The 15187-nt window shown below is 48.2% G+C and overlaps 1 protein-coding gene across 1 annotated transcript; it reads left to right on the top strand.

The window, feature by feature from the left end:
• Positions 1-3491: 3491 nt before the first annotated feature.
• Positions 3492-14816, top strand: C11H10orf99 (chromosome 11 C10orf99 homolog). The gene is made up of 3 exons (XM_021942968.2): positions 3492-4148; positions 6765-6854; positions 14197-14816. The coding sequence occupies exons 1-3, from the start codon at positions 4004-4006 to the stop codon at positions 14280-14282; spliced, it is 321 nt and encodes a 106-aa protein (XP_021798660.2). The 5' UTR covers positions 3492-4003; the 3' UTR covers positions 14283-14816.
• The last annotated feature ends 371 nt before the right edge of the window (positions 14817-15187 follow it).

Raw genomic sequence — 15187 nt, forward strand, 5'->3', positions numbered from 1 at the left:
AAAATGCCTCTCATTTTCACCTTTCTCAGTTCAACATGAGATTTTGAATTTTCTAAAGAGCCCGAGGTGTTTGTTCCTTTTTTAAAGCAAGAATTTGACAGCTCTCTTTGAAATGTTAAAAGCAGGTGAAAATCTGTGAACAGTGATAGTCCCTGGGGAGTGGAGTTGAGGCAGAACTTACACTTTATGCCCTGTGTTGTTTAAATTAATGTGGCATGGATTGCTTCCGTCATTTTTCTGTAAGTGTTTTAAAAGCAGGTAGAATTTGACATCTGAATCTTTTCTTCCTTCGAAATATATGGTCCCAGGAAAACCTGCAAATCTGTGAATTGTATGTGTGACTAGTGAAGGCAGAGAGCCCCTGATGTAAGAAATTCTTCCTGCTTTTAGCAGAAACTAGTGCTCGTAGTCTCTGTTCTTCAGTGAGAAGAAGGGCTGTGTTGAGAACCTAAAGTCTTTCTGACTCCATGGCTGAGTGGTTGAGGGATCTTGAGAAAATGACCAAAGACCTGGTTCGGTTGATCAGTGGATCCAGATGAATCTTTCTCTTCACTAACCTGAGAGTCTGCCCCTAATTCCTGCACCACTGCTAAGCGACTACAGTCAGCTTTAAGAGTTGGCCTAGTCCCTGAACTCTGCCAGCTAGCTTGTTCTTTTCACCTCTGATGATGGTTTACCAAAAGCAACAAGGAACTATTTCAACAAAAAACAGGTAACAGGTGAGTGCCAGCTGAAGGTGTGATGCTGCCCAGAGAACTCATGACAACACCCTCAAATGAGCCCTGAGAAAAATAAAATCGTGGTGCTGATCCTGATATGGAACATAGACGTAATTCTAACCTTAGGAAGCACCTTTAGGGAACGTTGCTGAGGTTATTAACGCGTAGCAGGCACTCCAAATAAGAGCGGTGTCCCAGCTAGCAATGCAGCCTCAAGAGGAACCCCACCTCTTCCTCACCCTCAAGCCTCTCCTGGGCTCCAGCTCTGCAATTGTCCCTGGTAGACAATTGCAGAGACTCCTGGGGTCTTCCTGTCCCCACCTTCTGCTGTGGCTGCTGTCTGCTTCACACAGATATCAGGACTCAGACCACAGCCTGCAAAGAGAATCTCCCGGGGGCCAGGCAGGTAACTGAGATAGCATGATGTATAGTTCAAAGAAACCAGTTTATTTGTGTGAATCAATTTTAGTTTTTGCAAATGCATAAAAGCATAAGGGCGGCCTGTCAAAATGTCTCCTGCCATTGATTTGCCCACTGAGCAGCCTGAGCACGTGGTCTAACTTGTTTCTCTAATCTGTGACAAAAAGAGAAAGCCAGTGAGTGAGGTGCACCATTGGCCAGTATCTGGCAGTGGGCAATGTCTGAACTGGCTTCCAGGAACCAGGGAGATCCTGAAGTGTTGAACCAGGTACTGGCATCTTCCCATATGTCCTTCAAGCTAGGAATCAACATCAGTTTTTTTGGTTAGGAGCTCATCCTTAGTCTGGGTGCTGTGACTCACACCTGTAATCCCAGCACTTTGGGAGGCCGAGGCAGGTGGATCACCTGAGGTCGGGAGTTCGAGACCAGCTTGACCAACATGGAGAAACTCTGTCTCTACTAAAAATACAAAATTAGCCAGGCATGGTGGCACATGCCTGTAATCTCAGCTACTCAGAAGGTTGAGGCAGGAGAATTGCTTGAACCCAGCAGGAAGAGGTTGTGGTGAGCCGAGATCGTGCCATTGCACTCTAGCCTGGGCAACAAGAGTGAAACTCCGTCTCAAAAAAAAAAAAGAAGAAGAAGCTCATCCTTATTAAGGCAAAGGACAGGTGGGCACCACATCACAAGGGCAAACACAGTTCTGTGCATGACACAAAATTCACATTTTTTTCTTTTTTTTCTTTTTCTTTTTCTTTTTGAAACGGAGTCTCACTCTGTCGCCCAGGCTGGAGTGCAGTGGCACGATCTTGGCTCACTGCAACCTCCGACTCCCGAGTTCAAGAAATCTCAGCTTCCTGAGTAGCTGGGATTACAGGCACATACTACCACGCCCAGCTAATTTTGTATTTTTAGTAGAGATAGGGTTTCACCATGTTGGTCAGACTGGTCTCCTGACCTTGTGATCCACCCACCTCAGCCTCCCAAAGTGCTGGGATTACAGGTGTGAGCCACCCTTTGGGATTACAGGTGTGAGCCACCGCGCCCAGCCAAAATTCACACTTTTTCTTCAGCCAGGGACAACCCCCAACCCATGCTCAACAACATGGAAATAACCTCCCACGCATCTTAGCATTCTCATTGCTGGAAGGGAATTTGCATGCTCCTCAATTCTTATATCCTCTAAGCATTGGGCTGCATTGCCTCCTCTTGCCCAAGTCTGACCTCCCGGATGACAGCTTCCAGATGGGCAGGTGTCACAGTGGACCTTCAGCACACCCAAGACATTGCAGAGCTCTGCACTGCTCACAGCTGACCAGAGAGGCTCAACCAGGCATAAAGGTGCAACTGGCTCACATGGCCTGCCCCAACTCACAGGGATTCTGCCCATGATTTGCCGTGGGCTCAGGTCTTGAGTTTCCAGGAGCTCACCATCCAGTGGGAAACAGCAGGCTGAGGTAAAGGTCATAGCATGCATTAACACTACCTGTACCGGGGCCAGGGAAGGCTTCAAGGTAGGGAGATTCTTGAGCTGGGGCTGGAAGGATGAGTAGCGCTGGTTTGGGAGTGGAGGTTTGAGAGCAGCCCAGGCAGAGGCTCATCAGGGTGCATGGGAAACATCCTCATTTCTCCCAAAAAATATTCCTCCTACCCACCATCTCTCATAGGCCCAGGGGCTCTGGATCCTCTGACACCATCTGAGACCAGAGCCTAGCAAGTGTTCAGGCACCCATGCACTATTATTAAAGGGAACTCAGACCCGCTATGATGGAAAAGGAGCCCAAAGCACTCCTGGAATCAGTCTCTACCTGGCTAAAGGACCCCCAGCCTCCCTTTTGCCAGTCTGATTCTTCTGCTGGTCCAGGAAGCCACCATGACCTGACCTACCATGCCAGGCCATCCCCCACCCAATCTCAGTCCAGCTCTGCAGAGTGTCCCCTCCCTCCCCCACCATCTGACTGAGCAACCTACCTCCCCTTCCTTCAGTATAGACAGCACTTACAATGCTGTGAGACAGTCACTCATCTGCACAGCTTCCTCCACCAACAGGAGCTCCTTGAGGCGAGGCTCAGTGTCTTCTGTGTCCCTGGAGCCAAGCGCACGGCTCAGCCCAGGTCACATGTCCAGTGAATGGCTGGCGTCTGAGTCTCCTGCACCTGTGGTCAGACTTTCCCCATGCCTGCCCTGGGCAGAGGCTCCTCTCCTCCAGGCCTTATTCAGTGTGATCCTGTACTTGAAGTGCCTTCTCATTTCATCACTGTCTTAAACATCAAAGTCCAGCCGTGGCCTCACCTCCTTTAAGAGCTGTGTGAACACCTTGATGCAGATGGCTTCTCATACATGCCTCATACAGGCTTGTAAGAGAGATAGTCCTGTGCCCATTTCACAGATGGGAAGCCGATCCAAAGACATTCAAGGACAAGTTTGAGGTCACACTGCTAAGTGGCAGAGCCAGGACTCAAACCCAGGTCATCTGACTCCAGGGCCTGTGCTCCCTACATCTCATTGGTTACTCAAGGCTCATCCTTGGATGAGAACCTGCAAGGGTTTTATGATCCTTTTCCCAGGCACAGCTGAGGAATGAGCAGGAAGAGCTGCATTTGATAGGATGATTACTGACACTAAAAGTTAACGTTCAACTCTAGACAGTGGCTTTTCCTGGACAGTTGGTTCCTGCTCTCACCACTGAAGCCAGTGCTGAAACCTCTCTGGGCTGGGCATTTACAGCTTTCTGTGTTACAGGTTACTAACTGCATCTCGAAAGGCTGGTTTTCCTCTTGGGAGGGGCTGACTTCACCGTTTAGGAGAATTGCAAGGCTACCAGGGCCCTGCCCATTGGGAAACGCCTCTCTCTGACTCTATAAATGTCCAAGGTGGCCCCAAGGAGGACTTCTGCAGCACAGCTCCCTTCCCAGGACGTGAGAGTCTGCCTTCTCACAATGAGGCTTCTAATCCTTTCCAGCCTGCTCTGCATCCTGCTTCTCTGCTTCTCCATCTTCTCCACAGAAGGTAGGGCAGCCCCCAGGGTGCAGGTCCCTGAGCAGGATTTCAGCATCTGGGAAGACTCTGATCAGGAATTGTTGGAAGGCAGGCCTTGGCAGGCAGTCCTGAGCCCTGGAAAGACGGGCTCTTGCTCCTGAACCTATAGGTTTGGGGTTCAGAACTGCCCGCAGGTGGCATGGGGGCTCCATTCACAGCCCCTGTACCCCCAAATACATACCCAGCCTAAGTAAAGTGGTGTATTCACCATGCAAACACATATACAAAACCTCTCAGCTAGATTATTGTGCTTAAGTCCTACCTATCTAGAATTTCTGGAGCCACTCTCTTGTACTTGTACTTGTATCATGCTTGGAGCAGAGTAAATCAGTGTTGGGCAAATGAATACATTAATTAGTAGACCATCTAAGTCTGAACATCCCAAAACCTCATGCACAGAAAATATCCATGAGCAGCTGGAATGAAGGTGTGTGTGGTGGAGAGGTGGGGTATGTTTACGCATGTTTAGAAGAAGGGGACACCATCTTTTTACCTCTATAAATATGAATATTTAGCTCTGTTGCCTTTCTTTCTTTCTTTCTCTCTCTCTCTCTCTCTCTCTCTCTTTCTTTCTTTCTTTCTTTCTTTCTTTCTTTCTTTCTTTCTTTCTTTCTTTCTTTCTTTCTTTCTTTTTAGAGATGGAGTCTTGCTCTGTTGCCCAGGCTGGGGTGCAGTGGCGCGATCTCGGCTCACTGCAAGTTCTGCCTCCTGGGTTCATGCCATTCTCCTGCCTCAGCCTCCCAAGCCTGACTAATTTTTGTACTTTTAGTAGAGACGGGGTTTCACCATGTTGGCCAGGCTGGTCTTGAACTCCTGACCCCATGATCCATCCACCTCCGCCTCCCAAAGTGCTGGGATTACACGTGTGAGCCACCTCGCCTGGCTGCCTTTCTTGATTCAGATAGCTGAGTGTTTCAATACGTTTTTCTCTTGTCTAACCCTCTAGAGACTGCCTACACTTGTTTTTTGTTTTAGTGGTTATGGTTATTTAAACTTTTTGGTGGGGGGAGCTGGAGCTATAGAAATATATAAGGAGAAGAAAAAACACTCATAATTCCATGATTCAAGAGTAGCCATGTTCAACATTTTGTTTATTTCCTTGCATGTAGAATTTTAAAAACTTAATTGATGTACCTCTGTATGTTTAAGGTTATATCTTTTTTATTTATCACTATATATATTGTTATAATCACCCAAAATACTTATGATTGAAGATATTCTGGAAGCATTTACAACACAGTGTCAGCAGCAGCCATCTCTGAGTAGTGAGATTATAACAAGTGTTTGTTTTACAAAGTTTCTGCAATGAAAATGTGCCACATATATAACAAGGAAAACAGTGATTAGAATTCCTCATAAACACAGCCCATGACATGCAATTTATCAGACCTCTATTTTTGGACATGTTGGAGGTTGCCAGTGATACCCTAGTGACAATTAAATGAGGATAGATATCTTCCCTCATAAAGTTTCCTATCCGTTTAGAACTATCTGTGGCAGATTGTTGAAGTAGCATTAATCAACTGATATTTTCCGGTATAACTTGCTATCAAGTGAATGTACTATGATGAATTTACATGCTTAGACATTTAGATAGTTCACAATTGTGTGCTTTTCTTTTTTTGAAGCAAGATCTTACTCTGTTGTCCAGGTCGGAGTGCAGTGGCATGACCATGGCTCAATGCAGCCTTGACTTCCAGGGCTCGAGCGATCCTCCCACCTCAGCTTTTCCAGTAACTGGGAAAACAGGTGTGCACCACAATGCCGTGCTAATTTTTAAAATATTTTGTAGAGACAAGGTCTCTCTATGTTGCCCAGGCTGGTCTTGAACTTCTGGACTCAAGCCATCCTCCCACCTTGGCCTCCCAGAGTGCTAGGATTACAGGCATGAGCCACCACACTCAGCCTACTTTACACATTTTAATTATGTGGTAAAAGGTATATGTGTACATAAAATATGTCCTTTATTCAAGCCTATTTTCTTCTTTCTTTTTTTTTTTTTTTTTTTTTTTGAGACGAAGTTTTTGCTCTTGTTGCCCAGGCTGGAGTTTAATGGCATGATCTTGACTCACCACAACCTCTGCCTCCCAGGTTCAAGCGATTCTCCTGCCTCAGCCTCCCGAGTAGCTGGGATTACAGGAGTGCGCCATCATGCCAGGCTAATTTTGTATTTTTAGTAGAGATGGGGTTTCTTGTTGGTCAGGCTGGTCTCGAACACCCAACTTCAAGTGATCCGCCCGCCTCAGCCTCCCAAAGTGCTAGGATTACAGGAATGAGCCACCACACCCGGCTCAGGCATATTTTCTTAGACTAGATTGCCAAGGGGAGAATTATTATGTCAAAGAAACTACTTATTGGACAGAAACCTGAGAAGGATGTGTTTTGGGGCCATTGTGTCTCTCAACACTGTTATTTCTGAAAAGTAAACCACAAGGCCTACCCTTTCCCTGGGACCTCTCATAGCCTGGCTCATCCTGAGTTTCTCCGGATAAATATTCCTGAGCCCTGTGTCTCGGAAGGGGAAGCTCACTCACTCACAGACAAGCCTGCTAAGGACAGTCTCTCTTCCTTTGTGTCCACCTTCAGGGAAGAGGCGTCCTGCCAAGCCCTGGCCAGGCAAGAGAGCCAGGCTCTGCTGCCACAGAGTCCCTAGCCCCAACTTGACAAACCCGAAAGGTAAGTACCCGCACGTCGTCCAGACTGTGGGGGAGAAGTTCTGCAGTGGCCGTGGGACCAGCCACACGTGCTGATCAGCCCCCACCCATGGCTAGCATCAGGCTCTGGCTGGGAGGACATCTTTGTTTTGTTGATTAATTTGATAACTCCCCCCAAAAAGTCAACAAATTAATCATTTTAAACTGAATACATTCTACCATGGAAAGAAAGCAGGGTGCAATTAGAAAACGTTGTGTGGAAACACCCTTACTTTAGGTGGGAGGTGTCTGAGGAGGTGACATTTATGAGACCTGAACAAAGGCCAGGAGCCTGGCTGAGGACTGTGGAGGTGGGGGATGCAGGCAGAGGAGGCTCAAGGGTGAAGGGCAAGAGGCGGGTATGGAAGACAGAGGGCAACAGAGCTTGTGAGGTGCTCCCAGAAGCTAAGGACCAAGGCTGTCTGTGGACCCTGTGGACCTGAGGCTCAGACCAGCATGCAGGTCACCAGCAGGGCAGTGGGCGTGAGGGTCCAGAGAGCCACAGCTTGGCAGGAGGTAAGGCAGTCCCAGAGATGCCAGCAGGCAGCATCCAGGCTGCATGACCAGGGCGAGGCCCAGAAGAGCAAGGCTGTCCTCTCTCTGAGCCTGGGGGCACTGGGAGGCCTGTGGAGGACAGGCCCAAGCCCAGGAGGGCTGCGGGCACCCAGTTCCCTGCACAGGGGCTCCAGGCCAGGGCAGGCATTCATTGGCGTTGCCCAGCCTAGGTGGAAGAGCCAGGCTGCTGGAGCGTGTGTGAGACAGGCAGATCTCCAAGGGGAGGCTGTGGAGCCTGAGTCAGACAGCCTGACACCAACCTGGGGCTCCTGCCTGGACTCTGCAGCCCCAGTGCCCTCTCTCAGGAGGCTGAGGAGGTCCCAGCTCCACTTGCTTCTCTGGGACCATGGCCCATGGGGTCCATGACCAGCGCCGGAGCCTCCATGCCTTTCCCAGCTACCAAGGGGATGCTCAGCTGTGAGGCAGGGGAAGGACAGAGGGAAGAAGCAAGACAGGAGCAGCCGCAGACCTTCTTCTGGAGATGTTGACATCCTCTTCTTCCAAACTGGAATCACACCCAGCTGGCCAGGGTAAAAATAACCAGCTCTCACACACCTCTTGCTGAACCAGTGCGAGGTGCTAGCCCAGGAAGGATGCAGGGTGAACGCAGGCTATGGCTCTTCTCCCCCAGTCCCCTGGTTCTGTGAAAGAAGGTGAAAACTTTCCAGAGAGAGGTGAAGGTGAGCCCCAAGAGCTCACACACCCTACCCCTCCTCTTCCTCTCTCTTGCACCGACTGCTCAGAGGCAGGAAGTTGAGGGAGTGTGTGAGCTCCCACCATGCACACACACACAACAAACCCAAACAAATACTACGCTCAGAGTGAATTAACCATGCCTGTCCACAAATACGTATTGCTGGTTTTCCGCCGGTCACTTCTGGCCGCTGGACACATACCGCTGCAGCTTCACCGGACGCGGCATGTACACAATTACCTGACCTGCAGTGATGAACGCATGCAGCGCAAAAGAGCCACCACACAGCTACGCGGACACATGCACTACGTATCTGCACGCACCACGCTCATATGCGTATTACGGACACGGGACACATGCACTACCTGGGATCCGCACACAGACCACCACTATCACCACCTGAGCCACACTACATGCATATACACACTACCGCGATCATGCACGCATGGACACATGCACACACTTTCCTTCCCCATTCCCTTCCTTTCCTTCCACCATTCCATTTCTGTCCACCTATTTCACTCTGTACCACACACACTACACCTGGTGGACAGATATACACCAAGCCACCCACCTGAGGGTCTACTACTGGGAGCCCATTCAGCCGGGTTAACTCTGTCTAAATTACATTTCTCCAGTTTTGTTGCCGAATAAATCTAGGTGTGTGGCTCCTGTGCTGAGACTGGATTTCTTTTTGTGTGTATGTTTTTAAAATTCCATTGTAGAAATATATGGTTTCAATAAGAAGGAAGAGGAGCAAAACAAAACTTATGTGTATGGGGATCACTTGTCATGTGATCTCATTGAAATCCTTGAGACCACCATGGGGAGGTCTTGTCACCATTGTATAGATTGGGAAACCGAGACTGAGAAAGAAACTGAGGCAGAGCCAGAAACCAAGATCTTTCCACTTCTTTCCACTACAACAAACTTCTTCCCTATAGACAGAAAGTTTCCTGCAGCCTGTGTGTAATGAAGAAGCACACTGTCTCTTGGCCCGGCGCGAGCCAGACGGCTGACTTCCCGGAAGGAAACAGCCCTTCTGGGCTGGGATCTCAGCTTCACCGCCCCGCTGGCTGTGTGCCCTGGAGCAAGTCACCCAGCACTGCTAAGCCTCAGTCTCCCTCTCTGTGAAGAGGGAGTGATAATAGAATCTCCTTCACTGGACCATGATGAGCAGTCAGTGGGGTCATGGCTATATAGGACTTGGCATCAAGCCTGCCACACAGTGCCCTGTAAACATGTCCTGCTGTTGCTATGGAGACAGACCCAGCCCTGCCAGGGCTGCTGGCACAGGAGATGAGCAATTCCAACACTGACAACCAAAGCCTGCACGTTCTTGTCCAGGCTTGGTGGTTGCACCTTCTGTCTTATGGACTGATGCTGGGGTTCAACAAGGAGGGAGAAGATGAGTCAGTGTTCGCAGGGTGTTGTGTAAGCAACAGCAGGATTGCTGAGTGTGCCAGGCTCCAGAAATCTGGCCTCGTGTGCTCCAGTTCACTGATGTATGACATAGCCCATGCTTCTGTCTGTAGAAACACAAATTAACTCAGGGTTGCCTGGAGGATGTTCCTGAGCCAACAACAGCAGCTATGACACACACACTTGCTAAATACTGACTACTCCTCATTCTGTGGTGTCTTTCTTGAACACTGCTTTATATCTCAGCACTGTGGTAGGCCCATGGGGATGACAATATGTGGAAGGCCCGGGACTCTGGGTCAATGTGACAAAACCATCTTCGAAAATCAACATGCTAAATGACTGATTTGCTTCCTGAAGGGGTGGCCTGCCCCTCCACACCTGTGGGTGTTTCTCATTAGGTGGAACGAGAGACTTGAGAAAAGAAATGAGACACAGAGACAAAGTATAGAGAAAGAAAAAGTGGGCCCAGGGGACCGGCGCTCAGCATACAGAGGACCCACGCCGGCACCAGTCTCTGAGTTCCCTTAGTATTTATTGACAATTATCTTTACCATCTTAAGAAAGGAACTGGCAGGATAATAGGATCATTATGAGGAGAGTCAGCAGTAAGACATATGAATAAAGTTCTCACCAATGACATGAATAAGATTACGGAGAAAGTGCATTGCCTTGATATGCATATGTAAACATCTCCATAAACCTTTTAGTGCATAAAAAAGAGCAGCTAGCTATAAGTCCGCTTAGCACTTTAAGGCGTTTTCTCCATCTCAGTAAACAGAACATACAATCGGTTTTACATCGATATGTTCCAGAGCACTTCGAGACGGGCAGGGCAGATGCTTTCTCTGTATCTCCAATTGCCAACAACCGCCGGGAGGCAGCTTCTTTCCTCTTGTACTAGTCCTCCTCCTTTAGACCCTTCACGGGTGTCAGCACAGGGGGACGATCAGGAACCCTTCCCACGAGAATATATTTCAGACTATCATGGGGAGAAACCTTGGACAATGCCCTAGCTCCTGGGCAGGGTCCTACACGACCTTTGTGGCGTGTGCAGTGTCCCTGGGTACTTGAAGTTAAAGAATGGTGATGACTTGCACAGCAACAAGCTGCCTTCAGGCACTTGTTTAACAGAGCACACCCTGCACAGCCCAAAATCCTTTAAACCTTGAGTCACCACAGCACATGTCTCTTGCAAGGACAAGGTTGAGGGTAGGGTCACAGATTAACAGCATCTCAAATGCAGAACAAAATGGAGTCTCTTATGTCTACTTATTTCTATATAGACACAGTAACAGTCTGATCTTTCTTTTCCCCACAGCTGAATTTATTACATTTACCAGTTTACTTTAAAAAGACTTTTAAAAAAGTATTTAGAAAATTTATAGCAATCTGTAGAGCAGCTAGTCTTTTTGTTGTTGTTTTTTAAGAAGCAGGATCTTGCTCAGTCACCCAGGCTGGAGTGCAGTGGCACAATCATAGCTCACTGCAGCCTCAAATTCCTGGGCTCCAGTGATCCTCCCTCTTCAGCCTCCCCAGTAGCTGGGACTACAGATGCATGCCATCTCACTCAGCTAACTTTTCTATTTTTGTAGAGACAGGGTCTTACTATGCTGCCCAGGCTAGTCTCGAACTCCTGGCTTCAAGCAACCCTCCTGCCTTGGCCTCCCAAAGTGTTTAAAGTACTGGGATTACAGGCGTGAGCCACTGCATCTGGCCAGGTTTTTTTAAAGGAAGTTTCAATGTGCTGACTCTGTTGGCTCTTTACGGGCATCAAGCACTAGCCCCAAGCCCAGGGGCTGCTTAGGCTTAAGCTGGGGTCAGAATGATGGCTGTGAAGGCCCCACCAGCCAGGAAGTGCTATGGTCCTGAAGCCTCAGTCAGGCCACCTTCCTTCTATGCATCCTGGGCCCACTGTGAGGAAGCTATTTGGGAAGACTGGGAGGTCCTGAGGGAAGCCTGGAGCCTGAGAGGCTGCCTAGGTCCTGAGAGCTCCATGCCACCTCCCTGTTTTTGAAACCCAGCAAAATGGCTGAGCCCATAGTGGGAGACTCAGGCTGGAAGGGGCACAGCGAGGTTCCTCCCTCACCATAGGGTTGTCTCTGCCTTCAGGAAGGGGCTCGGACTGCATGGACAAATGTTACCCATTGAGGACATGAGGTTTTCAGCAACAACGATACCAGGATGGACATGAGTGCCCAGAAAATAGACCCTTGAAAGGAGGAGGTGAAGAGGACTGGCAGCCCATCCTGCCCAGTGGCTCAATCAGAGGGGCCTCAGACCCGTGGTCTTGCTCCTCGTGATTATATCTGTTAGCCATAGCTGCAGAACAACCCACTCCCAATTTTAGTGACCCAAAGCAGTATTTATTATTTTCCATGAGTCTACAGGTCAGCTGGGTATTTCTTCCAGTCTTGGCTGGACTCATTCTTCTAAGATTTGGATAGGCAGCTCTACTGATCTTGGCTGGGTCTCTCATATTTTTGGTGTCTGTGAGTGTAGAATGGTCTTGGTTGGAATAGCTAGCCTCTCCCCCGTGTGGTGCTCCACGCTCCCTGCAGGCAAGCCCAGAATGTTCACATGGTGTCTGCAGAGTTCCACTTATATAAATGGAAACACGTAAGGCCTCTTGAGATATGGGCTCTGAACTTCCCGCCTTCATCTCTACCACTTTCACTCTGGCCAAAGCAAGTTTCAAGGCCAGTCCAGATTTTAGGAGCAGGTAAATAGACTCCATATCATGATGGGAGAAACTGCAAAGGAGAGACGGAGAATTGCAACCATATTTGCAACCAGTCAACCACAAAATTTATTGTAAGAGCCAGAGAAGATAGTCTTGGGATCTGAGGCGAGGAAAGGAGGTGGAGGAGGATCAGGGGTCAGGAAATCATGTGTCTCCACCAGAAACGCTGGTGGAAAATGCTCATGAAATGATATTAATGGAAAAGAGTAAGTTATGCTATATATTACTAAGATTATCACTCTGGGAAGAGCAAAGCATTTACCAATAGAGGAAAAAAAACAGAAAAACACACCAATATTATCACTTATTTGTGGTTAAGACATGAGTGGATGGATGAATTATAATTAAATGTATTTCTTTGTATAGCTAGTGCTTATATAGCAATTACTAGGTGTGGCACTTACATCCGCTAACTCATTTGATCCTTACAATAATCCTAAAAGTTAGACACTATTACTCTTTTCACTTCTACAAATGAGGGACCAAAGCACAGAAAGGCTGAGTAACCTGTTGCAGGTCCCACAGCCAGTAAGTAAGTGATAGATCCAGGCTTTGAATTCAAATAATCTGGCTCTCTTCAGATTTCATGATCTTAATTACCACACCACATTGCATATAGTAATAATCTGAAAACAGAAGGAGAAAAAAGTAATCTCATGGTCATAACTTAGTAACCCTTCTCATTCATTTGTGTGTCCTTTGCTTTCCGTACAAACATGTTTACCTGGTTTTATTTTTTATTAATTATATCTCATTTTTTCATTTTTCAATTTAAGTCTGAAGCGTTTTTCTTCTTGTTGCTACGCGGTGGTCGTAACCACAGGGTTCTGTCCCCATAAACATTTCCATCATCATGAATTATCATTAATTTTTTATTTTATTATCTATTTATTTATTGAGACAAGGTTTCACTTTGTCACCCAGGCTGGAGTGCAGTGGCTTAATCATGGCTCACCACAGCCTCGACCTCCCAGGCTCAGGTGATCCTTCCACCTCAGCCTCCTGAGTAGCTAGGACCACAGGTGTGCACCCATGCCCGGCAAATTTTTGTATTTTTGGTAGAGATGGTGTTTCATCATGTTGTGCAGGCTGTTCTTGAACCCCAGGGCTTAAGTGATCCGCCAGTCTCAGCCTCCTGAAGTGCTAGGATTACCAGTGTGAGCCACTGCGCCTGGTCAAATTATCATTACTAATGAACAAGTTCTCTATTATAGGATATTCAGATTGTTTCCAAGCATTTTTTTTTCTGCAATTAAAAACAAAACTATGGGCCAGGCATGGTGGCTCATGCCTGTAATCCCAGTACTTTGGGAGGCTGAGGCAGGAGGACAACTTGAGGCCAGGAGTTTGTGACTAGGCTAGGCAACATAACGAGACTCCTATCTCTCTTAATAAAAAAAAAAAAAAACCTATAAAGAATAGTTTAATGCATGCAGCTTTTTCTTTCTTGTGGATGATTCTTCCCATAAATGGGACTGGTTTGTCAAAAGATGCAAATGTAGTTTTGGGACACATTGCCTGGCATGTGCCATCTGGAAGGAGACAGCCAGGGGGCCCAAGGGCACACATCCATGTGCAGACCCTCCTACCAGAGTCATTAGACACAGGCCTCCCAGACCCGAGGCTCTTAGGTGGGCTCCACTTAGGATCAGCCACCTTCTCTTCATCTTCTACCAACAATTAGATTCCCTTTGATGGGGCTGAAATAACCTGGGCTGGTCATGTTTGCCATGAAAAGCCACTCCTAGGCCTCTAGGGAAAAGGATAAGATCTAATTCTTGCTTTGATTTTTTTTTTAAATTTGTTTGAAAATGCATCTTAATTGTGTTTTCCTCTCTCTCCCCCCAACCTGGCTCTGACCTTGCCACCTTCCTGTCCTTGTCCCTCTTGTCTACTCATTGCTCCTCCCAGGACATCATGTGAGACTCTGCAAACCATGCAAGCTTGAGCCAGAGCCCCGCCCTTGGGTGGTGCCTGGGGCACTCCCACAGGTGTAGCACTCCCAAAGCAAGACTCCAGACAGCGGAGACCCTCACACCTGGCACCTGAGGTACCCAGCAGCCTCCTGTCTCCCCTTTCAGCCTTCACAACAGTGAGCTACAATGTTGGAGGGCTTCATCTTGGGCTGCAAGGACCCTGGGAAAGTTCAAGAACTCCATGTCCTTGTCTCAATTGTGCCATCAACTTTCAGAGCTATCATGAGCCAACCTCAGCCACAGGGCCTCAGTCGCCACCATGTGGGTCTGTCCAGTGCAAACAGCCGAGCATTCCACCATGACTGGTCACAGCTACACATCCAGAGACCATCAATCCTGCTAGGGTGCAGGGTAGCCAGCACCCAAGGGTGGCTGACTAAGACTGCAGAGTCTCCTCCATCTTCGGGTCCATTCAGCTTCCTGGCATTTAACCACCAGCATCCCCCCCAAGAAATCCCTTTGGACCCCCCAAGAAATCCCTTCCTAGCCTCCCAACATGAGTCTGCTGGAAAGAACACCCAAACAAACAAGTAATAAATAAATAAATGAACTCAATGCAGACACATCCTTGTTTGACAAGGTCAGTGATAGAGCCTGAGGCACAACTTTCTGCTAGAACAAACCTGTCCCTAAAGCCTTCCCTGCAGGCCACTCTTGGCCACAACACAATGTAACTATGTGAGGAGCAGGGACAGAGTCCCTGGGTCCGGCACATCAGGGCTCGAAGCCCTGCCCTGCTAACGGTGTTTTGTGTGAGCTGAGCATGTTGGGTCTTTTCTAGAAAACTGAGATTACAGGACCTACTGAGAGGGCAAATAGCCAGGTGTGAAGTGCCCACAAAGGGCCTGGCACACCGAGGGACTTGGTTCAGGGAAATCCTTGCCTCTCCTTCCCCATCCTGGGGGAGGGTGTTTATGCCCACGGTG

This window comes from Papio anubis, chromosome 11 (genome assembly GCF_008728515.1).
Source record: "Papio anubis isolate 15944 chromosome 11, Panubis1.0, whole genome shotgun sequence".
NCBI classification, from domain to species: domain Eukaryota; kingdom Metazoa; phylum Chordata; class Mammalia; order Primates; family Cercopithecidae; genus Papio; species Papio anubis.